The 26,451-nt window shown below is 39.1% G+C and overlaps 1 protein-coding gene across 4 annotated transcripts in view; it reads right to left on the reverse strand.

Annotated features, from left to right (window-relative positions):
* The window catches only part of LOC111867450 (nicastrin), a 91,533-nt gene that overhangs the window by 51,151 nt on the left and 13,931 nt on the right, over positions 1-26,451 (reverse strand). For all 4 annotated transcript variants that reach the window (XR_002843350.2, XM_023857331.2, XM_023857332.2 and 1 more), the window contains exons 4-11: positions 25,752-26,007; positions 25,218-25,362; positions 16,794-17,033; positions 14,950-15,221; positions 11,783-11,952; positions 11,080-11,278; positions 6,717-6,938; positions 1,087-1,204 (exon numbers count right to left, since the gene is read on the reverse strand). Coding sequence is in view for 3 of the 4 variants with exons in the window: in XM_023857331.2 (XP_023713099.1) it covers positions 1,087-1,204; positions 6,717-6,938; positions 11,080-11,278; positions 11,783-11,952; positions 14,950-15,221; positions 16,794-17,033; positions 25,218-25,362; positions 25,752-26,007 (1,622 nt within the window). In the remaining variant the exon portion in view is untranslated. The remainder of the gene's footprint in view (positions 1-1,086; positions 1,205-6,716; positions 6,939-11,079; positions 11,279-11,782; positions 11,953-14,949; positions 15,222-16,793; positions 17,034-25,217; positions 25,363-25,751; positions 26,008-26,451) is intronic.

Below are 26,451 nucleotides of genomic sequence, written 5' to 3' on the forward strand. Positions count from 1 at the left end.
TAGGGTGAATCAGCCTGTATTCACAACACAAAATTCTAATGTTGTCCTATGTTTAGATTCATGTCCAACTATCATAAGATGATAGTGGTGGAACATTTGTTTATGCTTTATTTAACCATTCAAGTGTCACCATCCATACATCCTATTTACATGCAACAATTGAACAGCAACAAAGGAACAGTATTTTCTGTGCAGTCCCTGCCGAGATGTTATAAGCAGGACAATTGGAGCAATGAGCTAGTTTGGGACAGTAGCCACCTGGTAAGAAATTGAGAACAGAAGCTGGGGACTTTATTGGATCTGTCACCAGGGAACATATGATGAAAAAACAGACTGAGAAGTCTTAGTACATGCTGCAGTGAACTGCAGTGTGTGAATTAGTAATAGCACTGTAGTTACTTGTAATTATGATCTGTAAGTGTTCAACAGATCCAATTACCAATCCAAACCCCACCTACAGTCACTCATACATGTGATAATATTATGTAACTGTTGCTGAATTGGAACCAAAATTCTACTTGTCACCGTTTTTACAACAACAGCCTGAATCATTTCTTTCATTCTCAGAGTCAGCTGTATATTCAGTATAAAATTATGAAATGAGTTTATGAACAATTTCTTTAAGGCTATTAATTACGAGTAAAAAACCAAGAGACCGAGCTATTCAGTTCTGAAATTACTTACAATTTAGTCTTACTGATTTTAGGCTTTCATAGTGACTCAGTGTTGATGTTGATTCTGCCTTTGGGTATTTGCACTGTGTGGAAGTAAGCTGCTGCCAAATGTTTCAGAGGAACATACTGCTTCTATCTTTTGGGTTGGGACTGAACCTGAGGCCTTGTGATGAAAAGCCAGTTCCTAACAACCCTCAACACGGAGGCAGCATGTTTTTCCAAAGTGTCGGCACCACAGCCCACTAGCTCATGGGGCAAATAACCAAGAGCCGGATAAATATAAATCTGCTTCTGGCATTAATGATACTGATCTCACCGCTATAGGGGTTAATTATGAACTGTCTGATATACTGTTGCAATGACATTTCAGTGTATTCTGAAGTGTTTTGGTACAAGCTAAAGTAATACTTACCTGGTATATCATAGAAAGCTGGGCTTACAGCTAACGAGAAGTTCATAGTAGTTTTTATGCAGAAACCACTTGAGTCTGAATCAATGGAACTGCTGCCCATCCAAATATACTTGAATACCTGTTACATGAAACACACATTAAAAAGTAAAATCAGGACAGGCATTTGCATTCTGCAAATCACTACTTTCAACTTAGTAAACTTTTCCTTATTGGAACAATTACTGCTGATGATTTAGCCAAAAGAATCATAGCTGACTCATTTCCATTCATAATACAAGGTGTGGCAATAAAGAACCCGGATTACTTTTATGACTCATTTCCGGCCACGTCATTGACGAAGAGGAGGGTAGGGCATTGACCCTTGGACTTCCCTCTACCGTCACACAAAGTTTCATTCACGTGCATCGGTTAGTCTGGCCGCGACCATTGTTAGAAGCGGATCGTGTTTCTGAGCTCCGTCGGAATAATGCTGAGTGCTAATGCAGAACAACGTGCTAACATCAAATTCCTCACAAAACTTGGAAAATCTGCCACTGAAACTTACAATTTGTTGACAGAAGTATATGGTGATCAGTGTCTATCTCGCACGCAAGTTTTCGAGTGGTTTAAGAAGTTTATGGAGGGTAGGAAAAACGTCGGGAACGATCCAAAATCGGGCCGTCCTCCCACTGCGAAAACTCCAGAGAATGTGGAGAAGGTCGCTAGAATTGTTCGAAGAGATCGTCGACTGAGCATTCGAGCAATTTCTGAACTTACGAACATCAATAAGGAAAGTGTTAGACAGATTTTGCACGACGATCTGGGCATGAAAAAGGTGTGTGCTAAAGTGGTGCCAAAAATCCTTACCCCCCAGCAAAAGGAACATCGAGTGAATTGCTGTGTTGACACTCTTGAAAACATTGAAAATGATCCTGATTTCTTCCAAAACGTAATTACGTGTGACGAAACTTGGATTCTTCAATATGATCCAGAGACTAAGCGACAATCCATGCATTGGAAGAGCCCCAAATCCCCTAGGAAGAAGAAAGCGCGCATGAGCAAGTCCAAATTCAAAGCAATGATGATTGTTTTTTTCGATATCCGGGGGGTAATCTACATTGATTGGGTGCCTGAAGGTCAGACTGTCAATCAGGTTTATTATAAAAATGTTTTGACGTACCTCCGTGAACGTGTGCGACGAAGGAGACCAGACATGTGGAAGAATGCCTCATGGGTTCTTCATCACGACAACGCGCCAGCACACAACGCGCTATCTGTGAAGAGGTATTTGGCAAAAAACAACATTCCAGTGATGGAACATCCACCGTATTCTCCGGACCTAGCACCGTGCGACTTTTTTCTCTTCCCAAAAATCAAGTCTGCGCTGAAAGGGACCAGGTTCGAGTCCGTGGATGCAGTGAAAGCAAAAGCGACGCAACTCTTGAAGAGCATAACACAAGATGACCTGCAGCACTGCTTCCAACAGTGGAAAATTCGCATGGAGCGGTGTAGGGATCGGGGAGGGGACTACATTGAAGGGGATAACATTTCGACTGTCTGATTTTTTTAATAAAGGGTTAGAGCATGAATCCGGTTTCTTTATTGCCACACCTTGTACACAAGGAATATGATCATATAAATTTTGCACAAACAATAATTTCACTCTGAATTCTCATAATTCTGTTTATACTGTGTGTCAACTGAGATGGAAATGTTCTGTTCATGACAACACAGGTTACCTGTATAAGTGACTGCAGAGATGATAACATAGGGGTGTGTAACCAGCATGGGGATCACATTCTCTGTATTTCATTACTCATTACCACAAAAAGGAAACAGAAACATATAAATATTTTACAAGAACTGACCCTCTTATGACTTCAAGCATGCCTTGCAACATATGAGCAAGCTTTATAACATATTCTGAGGTTCTGATGTGATGAAATATGAAAGATATCCAGAAAGTATAGATATAAAGTCCAGAAAATATTTGTAAACCATTTTTTGGAGGGATTCACTTTTAGCACTTTTACAACACACCTTTATTTATTTTTCAACATAGTCACCATGGATCACAATGTACTTAGTGAGCCTGGGAACGAGTTTTTTCATTCCAGCATCAAGGAAATCTCCTGCCTATCTTAGACATGAAGAACAGTTCTTGACACTTTTGGATATTGTTGATGAAGTTCATCAACGCTTAAATGTCTGTCAGCACAAATGTTTTCATCAGTTTTATGGATGACTTCATTAGTGACAATGGATGGCCTTCCACTTTTTATTTCAACATGAACATCACTTCTTCCTGCTTCAAATTCATGACACCATTTTGCCACGTTTTGCCTGTTCATAATTTCAGTAGCAGATTCTCCTTTTGCGTGAAGATATGAAATTACTGCATGACCTCACATTTGGTGGGATTTTGAATGAACACAGCCATTTTAAACATACTGCAAGCACAACATTGCTGTGACTTTGGCCAGTGAACTCAGCCCTGACATGTGGTTCCTACCTCACATGGCAGCACTGCCATTTTTTTGGAGGGGGGGGGGAAGAAAAAACTTGCATTTTTACTGGACTTGTATCTTTACTTTCTCCCTTGTACATTGCTTACATAACAATCTTGCTGTAAAGCGTTTAGGCCAACTGTTTGCCGCACACTTAAAGCACAAGATAGCACATCACACCACATAGAGCATTTGTATGCGGTAATGATTTTCTTGTGTACTGACACGACAACAAAGGTAAGGCCTCGTAGCAGCTGGGATCCATGACTCTGCCATGCACATTTGCAGCAACCAGGTGCAGGAGTGAACTCTACCTGCATAATCTGATTGCTTATGCTCATGCACATACATTATTTTATAAGGTTGAAATTATGTTAGTATTGTGGCTATGGATGCAGATCCAAATAAAACACCAGTTTCCTGTGCCAAGTATTTTAACCAGTTATGAGGACTGAATAACTATGCCTGGATATCTTCTTCTTCAGTCAATGCATTTCTCTTGGTTATTTCTCTCTCTGTCATGAACTAAACCTGTGACCTGTCCTTTTCTGATAATCTCTGATACACTTGACACTGTGGGAACCAATTCTTATGGATATTTTCATGTGAACCTCTGAATGCACTTTCTGTAAGCCTTCTTTTTTATGTAAAGTATAAGCAAAGTTGAATGAACACTATATCATGAGGTATGACTGAACAACATGCATGGGGAGCAGAGACATACGAGGGGCAGTCAAAAAGTTCCCAGAATGGTGGTGTAGAACTCCAATCGTAGGACATATGGCAACGCTTATCACCTTCAAAATAGGACCCTTGCGTGCGCACACACTTGCTCCATCGATCCTGCCACTGTTGGAAGCAGCAGTGGAAGGCTGCTTTTGGAATCTTCCGGAGCTCAGACATCTCATTCAATTTGATGTCTTCCATGGTTGTGAAACGTGTCCCCTTTAGGCCCATTTTCGGAGTAGGGAACAGTCAAAAGTCACTCGGAGCGAGATCCGGAGAGTACGGTGGTTGAGTGATGACAGGAATGTTTTTCTCAGTGAGGAATTGCTGCACAACAAGCGATGTGTGGCTTGGTGCGTTATCATGATGCAGGAAACTGTCCGTGCCACTTGTCGCGCCGCTTCCTCCGAAGAGCATCGTGCAACATCTGCAAAACTTGCATGTAGAAATGGTCAGTAACAGTCTGTCCAGGCGGTACGAACTCATGATGCACCAAACCGTTGATGTCAAAGAATGCAATGAGCATCACTGTGTCTTTGGATCTGATGAGGTGTGATTTTTTTGGCCAGGGAGACGATGCTGTGTGCCACTCTGATGACTGCATCTCTGTCCCTGGGTCGTAGGTGAACACCAATGACTCATCACCAGTGACAGTCTTTTTGAAAAATGATGGGTCCTGCACACTTTTGTCAAATAGATCGCCAGCGACCGTCATGCGACATTCCATCTGATCCGTGGTCAGCTGTCTTGGAACAAACTTTGCGCTGACGTGTCTCATCTTCAAATCATCGGACAAAATAGCGTGAATGGATCCGTGAGAGATACCAACTTCTTGCTTCAACTCCGCGATGGTCATTCTATGATCACATCGGATCAGTTGCTGCACTTTTCCAACCATTTCTTCGGTTCTGGAGGTTGAAGGTCTCCCACTGCGCTGGTCATCCTCTAACGTCTCATGCCCATTCTTAAACCGGGAAAACCAGTCGTAAACTGCGGATTTCTTTAGTGTAATATCACTGTTATTTTGCTGCAGGGCCGATTGCATCTCTGAAGCAGATTTTCCCGATTTGCACATGAACTTGATGTTCGCATGCTGTTTGAACTGCGATATTGTGCCGAATGACCAACACTACTCACGTCTAACTTAAACGGAACACTAACGACACTGCACATTGAAACCTGTCCAGACCTGTTGCGTCTGCAAGTAGACATGCTGAGCTCCCCACCACAACAGTGTGTGTGCTATCTTATTGCTCATTCTCTGTCTGCAGGGGAATTCCGGGAACTTTTTGACTGCCCTACGTAGATCCTTGCATACTGAACGCTGGCACTAGATAGAAGTGAGTGGCCAGTCTCATGTCCCAGCCACTTGACACTTGTGAAAACAGCCACTAGTACTCATTGGATAGGAGTCTGGGTGGGTTCCTGGGCCAGTTTGGATGCTGTAGAGGTGAGAAAAATCTCTAGTTCCTGCTAGGAATCAACCCCTGATTCCTCAGTTATCTAGCCTTCAGCCTAGTCATGAAGACTCTCTGCTGAATCATGTACTTCAAAGCAAGAGTAACAGAACTCAGACCTGATGAAACAAAATCTGAAGCAGAGGCTTAATAACTAATGTGCTATTCACATTGTTTGCTAATTGCAAGAATGAGCTGTCACACTGGACAGTTACCTAGTGATTTCCAGCCATAAGATCTGTTGTAATCACAGTGTTCTTATGCTTCCTTCTTATTTGAACTCTCTGTACTTGTGCCAATATTTGTAACCCCACATAAAAAAAAGTGGAAGGTCAATAGTGAGGCTCTTCTTAAAGGCAAATGACATACACCATTTCATTGCTTCCATTCCCATGCACTAAGAAATAATGTGCCATCCTACAATATTATGAATTCAGCATGGAGAAAAAACCACTTGGAAGATCTAGTGAAAGATGAATCCACTGCACAGTTCACTTTGTCAAAGAGAACTTTAAGATAAAGTGCACAGTGCAGTGGGTTCCTAAAACATGTGTTGCCTGAAGATGGCCCTGTGTGGCTGAAACATGTAGCGCATAAACATAGAATGTATATATATATTTCATATATATTTTAATGACATTTTACACATTTTAGTGAATTAAATGTGGATTAGTGTCATCTAAATCTATACTGATATTGCTGCATTAGAGATGGAAGAAGACTACAAGTCACTAAATATGTAAGTAAAGAAATATACTTGTACAATGAGGAACATTATTACAAAGACCCAACTGACTTCTGGTTCAGGATTTTCCATGAATACAGCAGATTGCTACAACTGAACTGCTATATTTCTGTAGTCAGAACTCCATGAAATGTTTATTACAATGTCTTCCTTTGCAAGCTCTTTGTCTTTTACAAAGTAAACCACAGATAGTGAAAATGGTAATTATTACTTTACCCTATCAGAGTCATCATCATGGCATTTTTCTTTAGTTCGGTTGACAGTTTGGTTGATCAGAAGGGCCAGAGTCAGTCCAGTCAATCTGGCAATTGGGTTGCTCCACCCGTTCACTCCCACATAGAGTGACGCACGCTTGCTATCCAGGCTTGGTTTGTTTGCAGCAGCACGAAACACTGGACAATCCATGGTATCCAGGTAGCAATGAAGTAGCTCATCCACCTTTGAGAAAATATATTATGCATTAGCATGTTTGCATTATTCACATGTTAAAAAATCCTACTTATCTGTAGCATACACAGCAAAATCTAAAATGGATCTGGACTGAATGGAAACCTGTCTCTATCAGAACAGTTCTCCAGTTCTGAGAACAGCATTAAAACTACCAACTGGAATTCATTCTGGCAAAATGCAAAAGAATTTAGATGAATTATAAGCAAAATACTGTATTACTTCAAATATAAGATGTCCTTAGATTTAAGATGCATCCAACTTTTAAAGGAGTTTTTTACGAAAAGTTTAAAAAGGCATATTTATTTCAGCGAGTTTATTTAAAATGCATCAATTAAAATAACATATTTAGAACATATTTATTTAAAGTGAAAGTAATGAAAAATATACCAGAATGAAATGGACATTTAAAATTTTTACTACATGCACATTCATTTCTATCTTTTTTATTTAAGCAGAAAGTTTGTCCAATGGTCCTTCAGTTGCACTTTCATTTTCAGAAGATGATGAACCCCCACCACTCTGTTATCTGTCGTCCCAAGGAATGCCATCTTGTTTCTATCTTCCATATTAGACAAAGAGCATTTTAAAAACGATTTTGGAATAATATTGTCTGGCACTACTTCCCAAGCTTTTCCTATCCACTCCACTATTAGTGATGCTGATGCTCTTTTTATTTTGCCACTAGGTGTCAATATATGATCTGTCTTTATTCACGCAGGCATCACAGTGCTTATGAACACGATATTTGAATGGTTTGTTAATTGACACATAGAATGGTTGTAGCTGACTTGTCATGCCACTAAGAACTATTACTAGATCGGTGCTTTTGTTCCTTCACATATTTCTGATTCTATTGGGGAGATGGCCATGAGATGCATCTGTTGCAAGCAAGCACTGTAGCTTTGATAATGCACCAGGCTGACATTCCTATACATATCCAAGCCAGTCTTCCATTAATTCTGTCTGATGTCTTTCACGCATTTTTTTTTTGGCTCAAACTATTACACTTTGCAAATATTTTCTTCTGATATTGCATTTCTCTTTAATAGTATGGATGTAATTTATTGCCATTTGTCTTTTTTCCCTTTGAAATTTACGGCAAAATTGAGAGGCATGTCAAAAGAAACTGCAGTTTTGTCTGCACTGTTATTCTTTCAGCACAGTCCAATAACAAACACTGAAATTCAATCAGTTTAGTTTCAAATTCTGAAGGAAGTTTCTAACTAATTTTCATCCTTTTGTCATAATGATAAGCTTTCTCTCTTTACAAACTTTTCACACCATCCATGACTAGCCTTTTGCTTCCCTAGTTACAGTAAATCCTTTATTTTGTAAATCTTTGAAATACTCTAAAACAGAGGCATGAATCACAGAATTTCCCACTTTCCTTGGTCCAGAAAAAGACTTTCTAATGGTTGTCAGATATGAAAACTCAGTTATTCAGTACAGAGGGGGTGGGTTTCCCCATGCACTGCAACTAATAGTTTATTGTGTGTCCCCCTATAATTTCTACTGTCGCCATACCCCTACCGATACTGGTGCCCGCTATCACCCCTTTCTGCCAGCGAGGCCGGCCCTCTACTGGCAGTGGTACCCTATTACTCTCCCCTTCCTGCCAGCAAGGTCGGCCCTCTACTGGCATTGGTACCCGATAACTTCCCCATCTACCGGAGGCACTGGAAACTACTTGGGTGGGAAATGTGTTGCTTAATTTTGCTGAGATCTCCTAGAGACATGATGATCTTTTACGTGCCGTAAATCTACGACACGGGACCCACGGCTTAAAAGTCCCTCCCGGAGGACTTGTTCCCTGAATTTTTCCGCCCTTAAAAATTCCACGACCTCTGCCGGGTTTGAACCCATGTAACTTGAGTCATGAGGTGGGAACGTTACCCCTAGACTAAGGAGACCGCCAGATATGAAAATAGTTTTTTTTTTTATAATTTGCCAATGATATATACATGCGTCACTTACTGTATACTTTCTATCAGCTGCATGATCACTTGTCTTTTCAGCACACAGAGTAACTTTTCTTCTGAATGCAGCATCATATGTAAAACACTTTTCCATGTGTAAAAACTGATAGAAAACTGAACACACCTGAATGATAAGAATGCCTGGCAATGACAGAATTGAAGTTGGGGTTGCCTCACAGTTAAAGGTGGGGGAGATGATGTGGCTTGATGACTCACTTCAAATGTATTTAGATTAGGTTCTTTCCAGACTACACCGTGGACAATTTGCAAATTGATGAATAATTCCTTGAATTTAAGACATACCTCAATTTTTCAATTGAAAATAAATGTGCATCTTATATTTGAAGTAACATGGCACATGTGAAATACTTTATGGGTCTAAGAAAGAAAGAAAGAACAAATGGGGGATGACAATAGGACAAAATAACTGGAAATATGTACTGCTCTCAGTACAGTGCACAGGCTAATATTATAGCAGGGTTAGTCAGCTAGGGCAGCAGTGAATCTGATCCCTTACAGATCAGGTACAACAATTAAAAAAAAAAGAACAGGCACCCATCTCTGAACTAAGCCAGGATAGTCCAGTCAGTAAAATGACTAGCCTATGGACTGGATGACCAGGAGATCAGAATTTGATTCCTGGCTGGGACAAGAAATTTCTCTCTCATCCATGGCTTCTAGACTGGCTCTGGGATCTACCCAGTCTCATATACAATGGGTACCTGGGGTGTTTCCCAAGGGTGGCCAAGCAGACAGGACATGCAGGTGACCACTCACCTCCACAGAGTACTGTAGAACAGTTTTCATGGTGTAGTGATTAATTTAATTGGTTAAAAAGATAATTTTACCTTGCCTTTATTCATCTTTGAAATTCATCCTTCAAACAGGTGCTTAAATACAGAACCAAGCTTTATTCTTTCTATCTGTACCCCTACCTCAAAGATGAAGGAGTGGCGTGGTGTGAAATTTGGGTGCTTACCATATTTTCAAATAGCCAAATGCTGAACTAAAATATAATACACTATATGAAGAAAATATACAGAGATAAAATATAACAGAATGACAGTTTAAAAATCATGTAACTATACAAATTTCTTTCAGAATATGGAACTTGCACTGGGATCATAAGAACATTGTATAGGTACTGTGAAATATTTGTATCTGTACGGCAATAGCTGTGTTAAGTGAAATTTGTATCAAACACAAAAATGTTCAGAGCCAGTCTATTTAGCAATAAATAAATTTTTGTGGTTCAGCCATATGAACTGAATGAACACAGGATGACAACAGAATCCACACCAGAAGGAAAGAGAACTTTGGGTACACCAAGAGTGTGATGGATAGGCTAAGTGAGGAAGGGCATGGGAGAACAGATAAGGATGTAAACTTTTAGCTCATACTTGGTCTTCACAAAAAGGCATAAGTAACACTATATGTAGGAATATATGATCACCTGGTCACCAGCGGCCTGAACAATTTTGTCTAGTAACTAACTTCATTCTGGCAATCTCATGTGGCCACATATGGCAAAGAGGAACTGGCAGAAGAACCTCAGAACATCACTAATAAGTCACAACAACTGATCTGTGTTTTGAATATGATTCCTCCCCACTACCTCGGGCACACAGTAGTATAGTTGGTTGAGGCACCATGCTAAAAGCTGGAAAGTAGGGGTTAGATTCCTGAGGAGGTCATTGGATTTTTCAATTGACCTAATTCTTCCAGCTGCAATATGGCCCTGGGGTCAACTCAGCCTCTAACAGAAGTGAGTACCAGGAATCTTCCTGGGGTAAAGGGCAGCTGGCGTGTATGGCTGACAACCTCACCACCATCTGTGAGCCGACTGTCTAGAAAATGTAGGAGCCTCAATGTCTCACAACCTTATGGGCCTCCACAGCCCGTTAGAGCGATAGCTTTACCTTCCTTTTAACCCCCACTATCTTATACCTGACCTCTGTAGATGTTTGGGGCAAACATCACAACAGGAAGAAATTAATCTTGTTCGTTGAGTGCTACAGAATGGCAACAGAAAATACATACTGATCCACTTTACTCTGGTAACCAAAATATTTGTCTGGCTACCATTTTTTCAAAATGTTTTCAACCTATGGTCAGAACAACAGAGTACTAGACTGTGTGATTGCAAACCCTACCAGTTGTGCATCTGCATCTGGTTCCGGCACTTTTGGCTCGTCACATCGGCCAGTACTATTGATGAGGCAATATATTGTTTGTGCCAGAGTATATGACAAGTTGGCTATCAGTTTTTGAACAGAATTCGTACTCAGTTCACTGCCGTTCTGGTATTTGTAGTTCAGCTCCTGGCCATCATCCATTATGCTGTGATAATATCTGAAACATACTTGTATTATTTACACATCTTGGGGGGCAGAGTTAGTTATAAAATAGTCATACATGTCAATAGAATTTGATTGCTTCTGTTGTTGCAGTTCTTAATGGTTCTATCATCAATTTGCATTGTTTTTAGGTCATAAATGCATTTAGATACTTAGGGCATAGTAGCTATATATCTATATAATTAAACTGAGTAAAAGAGGTATAGAAATTAGAAAAATAAAATCCCTTCTATGCCGAACTATTCATGATTAAAAAAGTAAACCTTGTTTCCTATATTTCACAAAATGTGAAACATTACAAACTAAGGCAACAAACTGGCCAAAGCCCAGAAGACTGCTTTCTTCATAGTCACCGCCGTGAAAGCCTCAAATCTTACTTAATATTACATACTTTTCTTTAGTTCCAAATGATCTTCTCAGCACATTTTCATTCCAAAATAGGAGAGTGCTCTGCACACAAACATGAGGGGAACTTATAAATTTTATACGTTACACTCACCTATTTACATACTGAGATCCATGATCAGCTAGTAATACACCTGGGATATCACTGCTGGCAGCCAAGAAGTTCTGCAGTGATGCTGGTGGAAACCTCTTCTCATTGATTAGATTGAACTCAAGTCCCACTTCAGAACCATACTTCTTCATATGTGATATAAAAGTCTCCATCTGGAATGAAAAACATAAATACATTTCAAGCCACAACATATTACTTGTTCTTCTGAGATTACCCTGGTTCAAAATAGGCCATTCAGTAACCAGAATAACAGCTTCAAAATTTGGAAGATAGGTTGAGGACACTGTTTTGCCTATTACATATTCATAAGTTGATACATTTGTAAGTTGGTAATCCTCATACTGTAGGCCATAGCTGTTCTATTCCTTGCTTATATAGCACTGGGTTCTAATGTTTCACAGCTGGACAATTTGAGAACACAAGTGATTAAACAACCAGGAGGAGACACATACGTCAGCTGTAAAAGAGTACAATCAGAACTATGCTCAGGTATATATCTCAGCACATGCACGTTACACTACAACACAGCTCTGTACACAACCTAAATGAGAAGCAATATTCTGTGCCAGCCTCACAACTGCATAATTTTATTACGCTGATCAACAGTAATATCACAGCATACTGACATGATAACTGAAAGCAAGAATAATGGAATGAGTAGAGATAGCAGTTGCTAGGCAACAATGTGATAAACACATTTCTGTATCAATGAATAAATACGTGCCACAAACTGTTGAAAGATGGGAAAATAGAACTTGCACAGTGGGTCACTGCTAGGCAGCTGCACAGTACACACATTTCTGCACCAGCAGACAGTGATGTTACAACAGAGACTGCAGTGTTTTCTATGTGGTCCATGCCAAGGCTATACAGTGAGGACCAGCAGCACAGACCTCCGTGTGGAGGCAGGTTCAAATACCTCCCATCGTAGGAGGCAATGAAAAGGGAAACCAGTGCCTGGGGGTATAACTGGGCCACCTTGTTCCTTGGGGATATAAATATGGGGACCTGGTTCTCCAGGTTGGGGGAGTCTCGAATCTGAAACAGTAAAACACGGTCATGAGTCCTGCGAGACAATGACCAAAGAATAACTACATTGGTGAGGACAAGTAGCAACGGTACACGACAGACCTGTTCTTAGTCAGAGAGAGCACTCCACATCAACAAACCCATGACTGAATGACGGTGATAAAAATCTGGTCTTGGGCCCCACATGGGTGCTTGACACCAGGAGAGACTGGCTGACCAACTGTTGGTCATAAAGTAACGTTGACTTCTGACTTTGGAAATGAAGGGAAAACCCAATCTGTCGGATCTGCGTTGACCAGTCGTTTTTCTTTTGTCTTTTGCACTTGAGAGTTTGGGCTAAAACTCCTTCTTGAAGGTGAAGAAATAGCCTATGTACCTCTCGTCCATTTGCTGTAGGTTACAAGTAAACCTAGGAACATGTTAATTTACCTGGATCAAAACATGCTACTAAATTAAATTAGCTCGTTGGCAGATCGATTACAACATGTCTAAGAGAGAACAAAAATCTTGGTCATGGACCCTGAGGAGATCGAAGCCAAGAATCACTGTGCTGGCAAAGGCCAGCAGCAATTTAACTGACCGACCCACGGGTGCAACTTGTCATTTTCATCAGGGTAAGCCCCATCAGAAAAAGGTATACATCTGTCTATGAGAATAAATCACATATGTAGCACTGTTTTGCCATAGATTTTCATTTTTATAACTTTACTTACATTCCAACATAGATTTACTTTGGATTCTCTTATCACATTTGTAAGAATGGTGCAGTTCTGCCAATTTGTAACTTGGAAGAACATTTTAATTTCAACACTCTGCATTGTTTACCTTTAATACAATGGTTTTTCCTGCTACTAAACGTTTAAAAATAGCCTGATAATTCAAGACATTTAACACCAGCATGGACCTATGACAGTTCATGCAAGAATATAAACAAAGTTCAAGTTCCAAAATCTATTCAGTTCGTGATGCAACTGAGTGCAATACTCTCAGCCCATGCTATTGTGACATGTTGAGCTCTGAATGACGCCCCTCCCCCCCNGATAACCAGTGATAACCAGTCATATCTGGAGTGTGTAATTCAGGGAGACTTGTATAGCTCCCGCATTATTAGTACGTGAAGACTCTCGAAGAGAGTGTTAAGAGATTTTGTTCTAGAGTTTGTAAAGTGTGGAAACCCGTAATATTGTGATAATTAATTGTAGCCGTTATTTAGAGATTGTCGAATAAACCAACTAACCATCTCTACGGCCTATTCAGTAACGAAACACGTTACACTATTTATAGATCTGCAATAAAATTTCAATAGATTATCTCCTTCTCCATCTCCTTGGAAGGTATGTCACACCTTAAGAAGAGAAGAAAAGTCTGGTGTCTTCAATGGGACTGACCTCCTGCTTAGTTCCCTTGTGTCTATCTTCAACAATCTCCACGAAATAATTTAATGTTTATATTGTGGTGTGCCAGAAAGCCAAAATGGTTGAGAAGAACAGAGTTGATTTCATATGAATGATCAATGTTCTCACTACGACACTACAATTGGAAGGCATCCATTGCTTATACAGTGGCTAACAACCTAACAGTGGAGTTTCCACCGTTACACACAAATTGTTGAAGCAACGTTTCAATAGCAGTGAGCGGAATGAACCCTTCAATATGGTATTCCCTATTGAGTCCTCATGGAAGTTAGAAGAGTCCAACTGCGACAAGACACGAGTTTCAGTCTGTAACTGACCTTAGAAGAGTAGTCAGTCTTCAGTTGGCTTTGAGGAGGTAATTGTGATTGTGAATAATTGTACCTGTAAGTGTAGAGGAGACTGGCCAATAAACATATTCGCTAAATCCGAGACCTGTGTGAATTTATTTGTCGCGTTACATAGGCAAAACGTGACAATATATATGTAAGTGTTTGCATATGCCCATATGGAAAGGCTTGTTTATGATGCAAAACTTCCTTTTGCCTTATGAAGAGGTGATTATGGCTGTAATAAAAACTGACATCTAATATGGTGCTGTCATATATGTAATCTGCAAGGATTCTTGAAAGAAATCTTTTACATAAACACAGAACAGTAAACGCTTGTCTTTAAAAGATTAAGTAAATAACATGTCAATCAACTCACCTGATACCGATTAAGTACATTGTTGGATGTGGGAAAATGTTGATGAAAGTATAACGTGGTTGTATTGCTGCCTGACATGTTTCCGAGAGCAGAAATTTGTCCAAGTTCAATGAACATGGCGATGTTTTGAAGAAACAGTGGTGGAGGCTCTTGCACTTCAGAAGAGCTCGGTTTCATGGGGAACACCCCATGCTCCATGTCCCATACAACCCGACTTGAACCAATGTAATCATATGATTCTCCGTTTAAGAGCAGGAAGAGCACATTATTGTCTGTAAAATGGTACATATTACTGTACTACTACATGAAGACATAAATAGTCCTTTGGTATTAAAGACAACTTAAAGAGCATATCACAAAAGAGACAGGTGTAAAAATTGCATGAAAGGTATTCTCTATATTGAAACTACCTACGACTGGTATATAAATGTTAAAGCAAAAATAAATTTTAATATAAGATTTAATTATATATTGTGAGGACTTCACTTATTCAAAATGTGTCAGACGTGAATGGAAATGATCATACGTATGTAATTTACTTATGCCTGGTGCAGTTTATAAAAATAAGTCTGATCCTCATTAACCATTCCAATATGAGTGAAATAATATATGGCAGACAGCACACAATAGGCAGTATTTACCTCACTACTAGAATTTCAACATCTATCACTATACATATCAGTTACTTCTTTTACCTTTAACCTACTGTCACAAATAACAGTTCAATGCTGTAACATTAAAATGTGTCCTTTTAAATATCTTCTTCTTGTAGCCATTTCTGTTTTATATGGGTTGATGGATGAAAAGTCTTTAATCTCTTCTCATAATTCTTTTCTTTCAATTCCTTGCCAGCTCTTTCCTCTCTTCTTGATGCCAAGTGCCTAGCTCAACCATCTTCTTCTTGGTTGTCCCATCAGTCTCTTTCCTATAGCATTTAATACTAATGCCCTCCTTAGTATCTTTGTTCACTGCATACTTTTTATATGGACAAATCATTGTAATCATTCCTCTTTTAATTCTATTTATAAATTTTGGCTTCCTCCAGCTCTCAAAATTTCATACCTGATTCTATCTTATCTATTTTGGAATCAAGGTTTTTAATAATCTACCTTCTAGCATAAGGAACTTAGCTCATTATTTAACATATCTGTATATTGACTTGGTACCTTGTACTGTTTTTATTTATGTGTTTTGTTTGACTTTTCCACATCCTCTGAATGTATTTCTAGTATTGGATTTATGGAAATAAAGACTACTACTACTACTACAAAACAATTTAGATTTGCTTCAAAAAGGTTTCTAATTTTAAATTCATTTTACTCATTCGAAGAATATTTTAACTTCAATATTAATTAATGATCTTGGTCTGTTATAAGCTGGATGCCTGATTACTGTAGTCTTGTTTCATATAAAATGTTGCATGCTTTTACATATATAACTGTTTAATGATTTACTCATTGTGATTTGTCTTGGATAATATGTGTAATTGTTATCGATTAAATATAATTAATTTTTATTTATATAATTGATGGGACTTGTCTTGTTGTCTTTGACTATTTCTGTATCCACTGGTCTTCCAGCCATGTAAGGATCCATGGAATGTAAATGAATGAAACCATAAAAATAAGTACGAATCTAAAAATACCATTTCATTATTTAAGAAACATTTATGCTGGTATCAATTTGCAGTCTTTAAATGTATTTCTAGGCAAGAATTCCTAGAAGCAAAATGGTCAGCATAACAGCATTCTGTACACTTATCACATTCTCACTGACAACAAACAGGATGTTTTTTTCAAATGACAGAAACTGCCTTCAAGGCTGTGTGCACTTCCATTACTCACCTTGGTGACCGTCTATATCTGACAAATTCTGTGCAATAGAAGCTAAAATTTTTGCTGTCATAAGGAGGGTCACAATTCCCGAAACAGGACTCATGGCTCCAGGAACCAGTCCATCAAACATGGACGTTCCATCCAAACGTGCAGCAACAACTACCACTGTACGATTCATCTTTTCTGCTTTTAACCGAGGATATAATGTAGACCAAATATTGTCGCCTCCTAGAGGATCACAGTAGTGTACTGGGAATAAAAAAGAACATAAAAATGATCATAAGGTACAAAAGCCTCTACAACTGTGATCAAACATGAAAGGTGTTCACCAGCTACTTTCAATCTTTTCTGATTTATGAGGCTGCAAAAGAGCAGTGAATTTTCAGAGGAGCACGACTGTCACTGGCTCACAAATAATAGCTTATAAATCTAATTATTGCTAGCATATGAGAAAGACATGTTCATTTACAATGTAAACTGAATGCCTTATTTTATTATTTCACTAGAAGATGTTTCATTCCCTAACAAAATATTTGAGTATGTGGTAGAATGTAAGCTGCCACAAATTTTCTATCAGTATATAATGAAAGAACAGTATCTGCAACTGACTTACCTAGAAAGACTGTGTCAATAAAAAACGTTAACACTGTTCATAGTAAATTATTTAGTTCTTAAAGAGAAATAAAAGTGTCAATAGTTAATTGAGAGAAATTTCTTGTAGTGTAAAATACTGTGACGTGATGGCTGAAAGCTGGAAGGGTGGAAAAAGAAGAGGGGGCCATTGCTAGCCAAAGGAATGGTAAACACGTTCCTGTGGCAACAGATATTGATACAACTGTAGAGGACATGGTGTTTTCTATATGGCCTGTGCCAATGTTATATAATGAGGACCAACTGGTCAAGCCAGCCAGTTGGAGGTCGGAGTCGGTGTTTAGGAGTCTTGAGCTGCACTGTTTGCAGTCACTACCCAGCAACAATTACTGAACAACCAGAAAACTTCATGTGTGCCGTAGTCAAGTGATCTCTAGAGTTTGTAACTACGTGAGACCATTACTGTTACTTGTAGTTATGAGTTATCAACATCCAATTATCAACTCAAACCCCCATGTCTAGACACTAAAACATGACAAGATATAAATAACACTAACTAGTAACAGCACACTGAAATAAATTAAGCAGACCATAACCACCAGCTAAGAAACACTAGTTTGCATTACCAAATTTCATGCAGAGTGAACATATCTCACGTAGCAAAACACTCATGTGCCTGGAGGCTTCACTCAAACAAAAGATAGTCCTGGGAAATTGAAAGAAGAACTGTATTCTCATGAACATCTGCTTCAAGTGCAGCCTTAATGGAACATACCAGTCTTGCTAAACGAAATTTTCTACTGTACACAGAGTCCAATCATGGCAGATGATCCAGTGATAGGAATGACAATCATTACGTTAGCTCATAATGAAACACATATCCATGTTCCACACAGGATTCAATTCATGAACAGCAAACAGAGATCAAAAGCACAATTTCATGGTCACACTCAACAAAATGGGCAAGGGCTGTTCTATATTCTAACTTATACATTGTGTATCATTATGACTTTACTCTTTCGAGAGATTGCACATTGCTGCTTTTATGTAACTTCATTATAAAATAATGTTTTAAATATTTGGGTAGCTTGTTAACAGATGATGGAAGGTGTACGTGTGAAATTAAGTCTAGGATTGCCATGGCAAAAGCTGCATTTAGCAAGAAGAAGAATCTTTTTTACCAGCAAATTGGACTTCAATTTGAGAAAGACTCTAGTGAAATGCTACATTTGGAGCATTGCTTTGTATGGGGCTGAAACTTGGACACTTAGGGCAGTAGATCAGAAACACCTGAAAAGCTTTGAAATGTGGTGTTGGAGAAGGTTGGAGAAGATCAGTTGGACCGATTATGTGAGAAATGAAGAAGTGTTATTTAGAGTCAGTGAGCAGAGGAATATCTTACATGAAATAAGAAAACGGAAGGCAAATTGGATTGGTCATATCTTACGTGGTAACTGCCTTCTAAAAGAAGTTATTGAAGGAAAGATAGAGGGGCAGATAGAAGTGACCAGAAGACGAGGAAGAAGACATAAGAAGATGTTGGATGACCTTGGGGACAGAAGAGGATATTTTCATTTGAAGGAGAAAGCTCTAGATCGCATCAAGTGGAGGAACTGTTTTGGAAGAGACTGTGGACCTGTCGTCTTGACATATTACTGATGAATGAATGAATTATAAAATGTTTTATATGCTAGGGTCACTGACAAAAAATATACAAGGCATCTAAATTAAAAAAAAAACTCCAGTACTTTATCTATTTTAAGAAAATACAATACTCCAAGAATGTAGCAGATTTTCCAGATCCCCTCTATAATTATGCTACTATTGTTCAAAACAAAGGTTTTAATGACACCCTTTTTCAGTTTTCACCATTGTACTGTGTTTTCCATGTATCTGTGTATCTTTGACTGGTGTGAGAGGAAATTATTTTTTGAAGAGCACTACCTTTGGGAATGTGAGACCATGTAGTCTGGCATAAGCTTAATGATTCTTGGATAAATGTACTGTACATTTTCTGGGCTGAAGACTCTTTGAACGTGAAGATTAGGACCCTCTAAAGTGTCAGTAAATGTTGATCAGACTATACAGCAGCACATCCCAGAAGACGGTATTTATTCTGCAGTCACTGCTGTGAGAACCTCAAATTGCATGTATTTATTTTTCAACAATTTTGGTGTAGTTGCAGGTCCTGCAACTATTTTCTTGTACAGCTGTTGTTTCTGTCCCTACACTCTGTCCCTGATGTTTGACAGATGAAGTACACAGCTTGGGAAGGGATGGTTTGTTAACCCAACATGTGGAAACACACTCCTTGTTACTACAGCCCATGCTGCCTTCACTGAATAATGGTGCCACTATTAGTTTTTCCAGCATATGACTCCAGGTAACAGGGTATGCTGAACAGAACACCTTGACATAGAGGTGATCATTTACTCAAATTATCAGACATTGTGGGACTGAGAGTAAGGTTAACATGCTGGTTTAAACATTTAGCCTCCCAAAATGTGAAATGAATTATATAGCTGTTTAAAATCTTATGTGCTTAGTGAGGGAGGGAAACAACCTTATGTGTGCTCCTACAGTGAAAAGTGAAAAAATCTAGCCTTTACAACAAATGCTATATGTGACCGCATGTGCCATTTGTTGGTATTTTATTCAATGTACATACTATAGTGGTATTTGAATGTAACTGATTATCTCTGGGAGTCATTACATACATTATACATGTGTGAAATAAAGGTACCTAAAATGGCAGCTAAGAATGAAACCACACTAAAAGCCTGTGATAAAATTGTGAATACCATTGAATAAGAAGTTATTTTAATGATACTGAACATGGTGAAGTTGAATATAACATTAGTGATATTAAAAATAACTTCCTTTCTGATGAAGGGGGCACTGATTTAGTGTATGAATATAAATACCAGAGCAGTGATGATTCAGAAAATGATACAAACTGCAAGTTAGAATTAATACACACATGTAACAACACTACTTATTAATATTTTGCAATCATGGAGTTGGTTGGTTGGTTGGTTGGTGAGTGTCAGTCAGTGAGTGAAACACTTGGGGGCAGTTGTTGGGAGCTGTTGCTGTTAGAAGCTGGTAGCTGAGGCTGGGGACAGTATTTTTTTATTGCTAGTGGGGTGGGACTAAGTCCCTCGTACTGTGGCCACTTCTGGCCTATTGTACCAGTCCCAGATGTTAGGTGAGGGTGATTGTGGAGCAATTGGTGGAATGAAGATTGGTAGGGGAAACCGAAGTACTCGGAGAAAACCTGCCCCACCGCCACTTTGTCCACCACAAATCCCACTTGACCAGACCCAGGATCGAACCCGGCCACGGCTGGGGACAGTTTGGGAACCCAGAGGAAGGGGAATGTCTTCTGTTGAAGCTGCTACCAAATAACAGCTAGTAGTGAAGACATGACTGTGCACACTAGTGTGTGTGTATGTGTGCATGTAACAGTGGAGTGTAAAGTGTAGTCACGCGCTGTACCAGTAACTCCAATAAATCTGATCAGCATTCCAAAACCCATCTGTAGTCAAACTCCATAAAAACGTGACAATACTTACTTACTTACTTACTTATGGAGCTGAGCCCTTCTTGAGGAGCCACCAATTCTGCAGCTCCTCAAGAATTTCTTAGGATTTTATGGAACCTGAAGGTTCATTACCATGTTCACAAGAGCCCTCCACTGGTCCCTATCCTGAGCCAGAACAATCCAATCCATACCATCCCATCCTATCTCTCTAAGATCAATTTTAATATTGTCCACCCACTTATGCCCTGGGTCTTCCCGGTGGTCTCTTTCCTTCTGGCTTTCCCACCAATATCCTATATGCATTCTTCGTCTCCCTCATTCGTGCTACATGCCATGCCCACCTCATCCTCCTTGACTTGATCATTCTAATCATACCTGGAGAGGCATACAAGTTATGAAGCTCTTCATTATGCAGTTTTCTCCAACCTCCTGTCACTTCATCCCTCTTCGGTCCAAATATTCTCAACATCCTGTTCTCAAACACCTTCAATCTATGTTCCTCCCTTAATGTCAGAGACCAAGTTTCATGAACCACAGGCAAAATTATAGTTTTGTATGTTCTAATTTCTATGTTTTTGGACAGCAGACAAGAAGACAAATGGTTCTGGACTGAATGATAGCAAGCATTACCCAAATTCAATCTCCTCTTAATTTCCTCCTGAATCAGGTTTCGATCTGTTATCGTTGCCCCCAAATATATGAACTGTGCCACATTTTCAAAAAATTTGTTTCCTATCTTTATGTCATGATTCTGCCTTGCATTTTGGTGATGGGACAGCAACATATACTTAGTTTTCTCTGTGTTTACTCCTAGACCAACCTTCTTACTTGCATCGATTAAAGTTTGTGTATTTCTCTTTATGATATCTATATTATCACCCAGCCTGTGGCATCTCTATAGGAGTTGTCACAGGCAATCAGAGACTGGACTAACATGAAACACAAGAAATATTGGGGATCCTTAATTGGACTAGGGCAAGCGAAGGGACTCATATGAGGACCTTCTATTAAAAGAGCAAAGGAACTGTTGAAATTAAACAGGAACCAGCTACGATGGGTGGTAGGACTACTTACAGGATACTGCCACCTCAAAGGACACCTATTCAAACTGGGACTAAGAGATAGTCCCACTTGTGAAAGGTGTCAGGAAGAAAACAAAACAGCGACACATATCCTGTGTGAATGTGAGGCATTAGCTTATTTAAGACTACGTCACTTAGGTCAATACTATATGGAACCAAGTGACTATTTTGACGTCCCCACACTTAAAATTCTATGCTTCATCCGAAGTGCGGGGTTCCTGAAGGGATAATCAAAAGGGGAAGCACAACAGATCACTGTAGGTTGCAGTGCAAGGGCCAAGAAGGCCCACCCCTTATACATTCATTCATTCATTCATTATATTATCACCCAGTAGATTCACATCATCAGCAGAGAACAACAGCTGATGTGTCCCATTTAATTTCAGTCCCACCTGGTTTTCCTGGACCTGCCAAATGGCATATTCTAAAGCAAAGTTGAAAAGGGGTGGCGATAAAGCATCTCCTTGTTTTAGACCATTCTGGATACGAAATTTATCAGACAAATGTTTACCTATATGGACTTCACTATACGTTTCGTTTAAACACATTTTAATTAGCCTAACTAGTTTCGTGGGTATCCCAAACTCTACCAGAATATTGTACAATACTTCCCTCTTAACTGAATCATAGGCATTCCTGAAGTCTACAAATAGCTCTTGTACTGTCTCATTGTACTCCAATTTTTCTCCAATATCTGTCGAATACAAATGATCTGATCTGTAGTTGATCTGTTACGTCGAAACCCATACTGATGATCCCCAATAATTTCATCTATACATGGACTTAACCTTGAGAGAAGAATATTGGATAAAATTTTGTATGATGTTGATAGCAGTGATATCCCCCTATAATTACTACAGTCTGTTTTATCACCCTTCTTGTGTACTGGTACAATAATAGACTCCTTCCACTGACCACACAATTTTTCCTTATGCCAAACAGAAGTAATTAGATTATGGATCTTAGAACATAATATTTCGCTTCCTGGTTGAATAATTTCTGCCAGAATTTGACCACTACCTGGCGATTTATACCGTTCCAATTTTGCAATAACAATTTCAGCCATAAAAGGGCTGAGATCAGGTATTAACGGCTCAGCTCCTGTGCATTTCTATCTGCCTAACATCACTGACCTTATGTCCATTCAATAACTGAGAGAAGTAGTTCTTCCAGCTATTCAAAATGTGGGAATCTGCAAGCAGATCACCATTCTCATCCTTCACTAAGTTACTTCTATGGTGGTAGCCCCCTCTTAAAGTCATTTATTCCTCTATACTGGTCTCCAATGTTCTTGTTGTTACTGTTCATTGCAAGCTCAACAATTTTGTCTTTCAGATATTCCCTCTTTTTATTCCCGAAATGCCTGCTGGTTTCACGTCTTATATTGTTCAGATTACCCCTATTTATTTCACTTGGATCCTTTAACCATTGCAATTTGGCTTGTTTTCTTTGGTCTAATAATTCTGAGCATCTTTCATCGAAACATAGCTTATGTTTCTTCAGTTCACGATAACCTAGACTCTCCTTGGTGGAAATTTTGATATTTTCTCTAATAGTTTCCCAAGCTTTATTAACCTCCACCTCAGTGTCCAAGTTTTCCAAAGCCACGAACCTATTTCAGATTTCAACATGATACTTCTCTTTACCCTCGTTTTTTTTTTTCTTTTTTCCTTGGCACTACAGCCCCAGTGGGCCTAGGCCTACCTCCATGAACTTCTCCGTTCACTTCGGTTTTTCTAGATCTTACACATATGGTAGGACTCCTTGGGCAGGTGATCAGCTCATAGCAAGGCCTCTACCTGTACACAAACACAGAAAAACGCACACAAACATCTTTGAACCCACANGAGTGGGATTTGAACCCACAATCCTGGCTTCCGAGCGAGTGAAGACACTGCATGCCTTAGACCACTCGGCTACCATGACTGGCCTCTTTACCCTCTACCTCATTTTATTTCTTGAGATTGAACCTCTTCATATGAACTCTGTGTATTGTTTGTTTGCTCACTGCCAGTATTTCTCTAACCTTTGCCACCACCAGGTAGTGGTCAGTATCACAATTTGTTGTCCTGAATGATTGGACATCAAGTATACTTGAATGCTGTCTCCTATCTATCAAAATATGGTCAATTTGATAGTATATCTTCCCATCAGGAGATGTCCACGTAAATTTATGGATGTTACTTATGATGTGGGAACATTGTACTTTTGGCAGGAAGATTTTTTGATGTGGCAAAGTTTACTACTCTAACTCCATTATCATTACTAATTTCATGCAAGCTCTCATTCCCAATTGTTGGTTTGAAAATGTCTTCCCTCCCTACTTTGGCATTGAAATCTCCTAACAAAATTTTCATAGGGTACTTTGAGAAATTCATCAAATACATGTTCTAGTTCTTCATAGAACCTGTCCTTTATGTCATCAATTTTATCTTCTGTTGGGGCATGAACATTAATAATGATGATATCACACCATCGACCTTTTAGTATTATATGATATCCTATCACTAATGAACTCTACCCTCTTTACTGCTGATACAATTCTCTTACATACGAAAAAACCTGTACCTAATTCATGATTTTCATTCCCCTTTCTAGAGAAAAATGTATATTCGCCTGCTGGTTTGATGCCACCTCCTGTACTCCCATTACATCTAACTTAGATTTTAAGATTTCTCCTGACACTGCCTTGAGTGAACCTACCCTATACATATTTCTGACATTCCACGTACCGAACCTCATGTCCATTTTCTTTAGCCTAGATCGTTTATCCAGAGGATCCGTCCCGGTCCGAGGCTTTGTGTTCATTTTTGCAACATGATTACTTTTTGCGGTGATGAGTTGTCAGCCCCACACCCAACCCCCAAGCTGGAGGACCACCTCTTGTTGGCTGTCCACGACTGTTTATTCAATATATTCGCAGCTTCCCATGTGACAATATTATCAATAAATATAAAACATAATTTTTGTATGGTGTATAGTTTATGTCACTCATAAAATTTTCAGTCATTATTCATTCTTTTCAAAACTGTGTGTGATATGCCTATGAAAGTTGAAAATTATAACCACAATCTACACTTTTGCTGGACCAGAATTCTGCAATGTTTTGACTTTCCATTAAAGGAATTAATATTGACAATCGTAGGTTTAATGCTGATATAGTTTAGGAACAAATAGTTCAAGTGGAATACCATGTAACAATACCAACTGACTCACCATAGTTGAGTATTGTTGTTGCTGCACTACGTCGCATGCATGTTTTTGAATCCACAGCAGCAATCATAAATGAATTCATCTCTAATGCACAAAGTGATTGGTCCCTTTGTTCATCCCTGTGATAGGCATTGTGCTTCTGGTAGCACTGTTCCATAAAAGAGAGAAACACTTATTACTACTTGTAACTTATTACAGAATCAATCACTGGCAATATAGTGCTTGCTTGCTATGAGTGACAATATTTTTATCTCAGGCAGGAATGAGATTCCGGTGTTCTATTTACTGGCAAACCATTTTTTTTCAGGGGGCATTACCTAGTGAAAAGGCAAAATTTCTCATACCAGGTGCCTACCATGAGAACCCTGTCTAGATGACACAATTTTACACTGACACATACAAAATCCACCCATATGTCCACCCCCCCCAACCACTATTAACGTAAAAAATTATATATACATTACATACTGTTGAAAAAATGCCATTTCAATTAAAAACCCTGAATTTAGTGTAATTTCTTTTGCACCTTCAGCATACCTGATACAACTTTGAAATACTGTCTCCATCTTCAATGTGAAATATTGGGAAACCCCAATCTATGAACATGAGACCAGTACCATGTGGATTCCAGGGTTGTGAATTGTTGCAGGTCTGTTCAATACGTGCCAGACCTGAGTAGCGGTTTGGGCACTTATCATCATGGGAGAAGTACTCTGGACGTTCTGCTGAACGATTATTAATCAGCACCACACCATTCACTTTATCTGATACTTTCAATGCTAACAACACATCCCTGCAACAGAAACAAGGTCATTAGGTTAAGTCTCTGATAGTGCTTTCACTTTACAGAAGAAAGGTTTGATAGCACCAATAGTTTGAGAGCAATGTCAATCATATCCCACCTCCTGGTATATCTTATCATGATAGTGGGGTCAATTGTAAGAAATCTGTCAAAAACAACTGTTTTGTTGTGAAAACAAGGTAAAGAGATGGAAGGGATAACACTGTATCAAATTATGACGTACCTACCGATGATAATTCAGTTTTTGGGTGTTTACATCATATGGATATGAACAGTGGTGCTGAACTTTTGGAGGTTCATGGTGCCTCCATACTCAAGGTAAAAGTGTATAGTGTAGATGAGTTCCTGTGTACACAGAACACTGCCCACATACACAAGTGTAAGCACTCAAGAGCTGACATAACATCAACAGCTAACCAATGTGAAATCCCCAAA

The sequence above is a fragment of the Cryptotermes secundus genome, unplaced genomic scaffold (genome assembly GCF_002891405.2).
Source record: "Cryptotermes secundus unplaced genomic scaffold, Csec_1.0 scaffold423, whole genome shotgun sequence".
In the NCBI taxonomy this organism is placed as follows: domain Eukaryota; kingdom Metazoa; phylum Arthropoda; class Insecta; order Blattodea; family Kalotermitidae; genus Cryptotermes; species Cryptotermes secundus.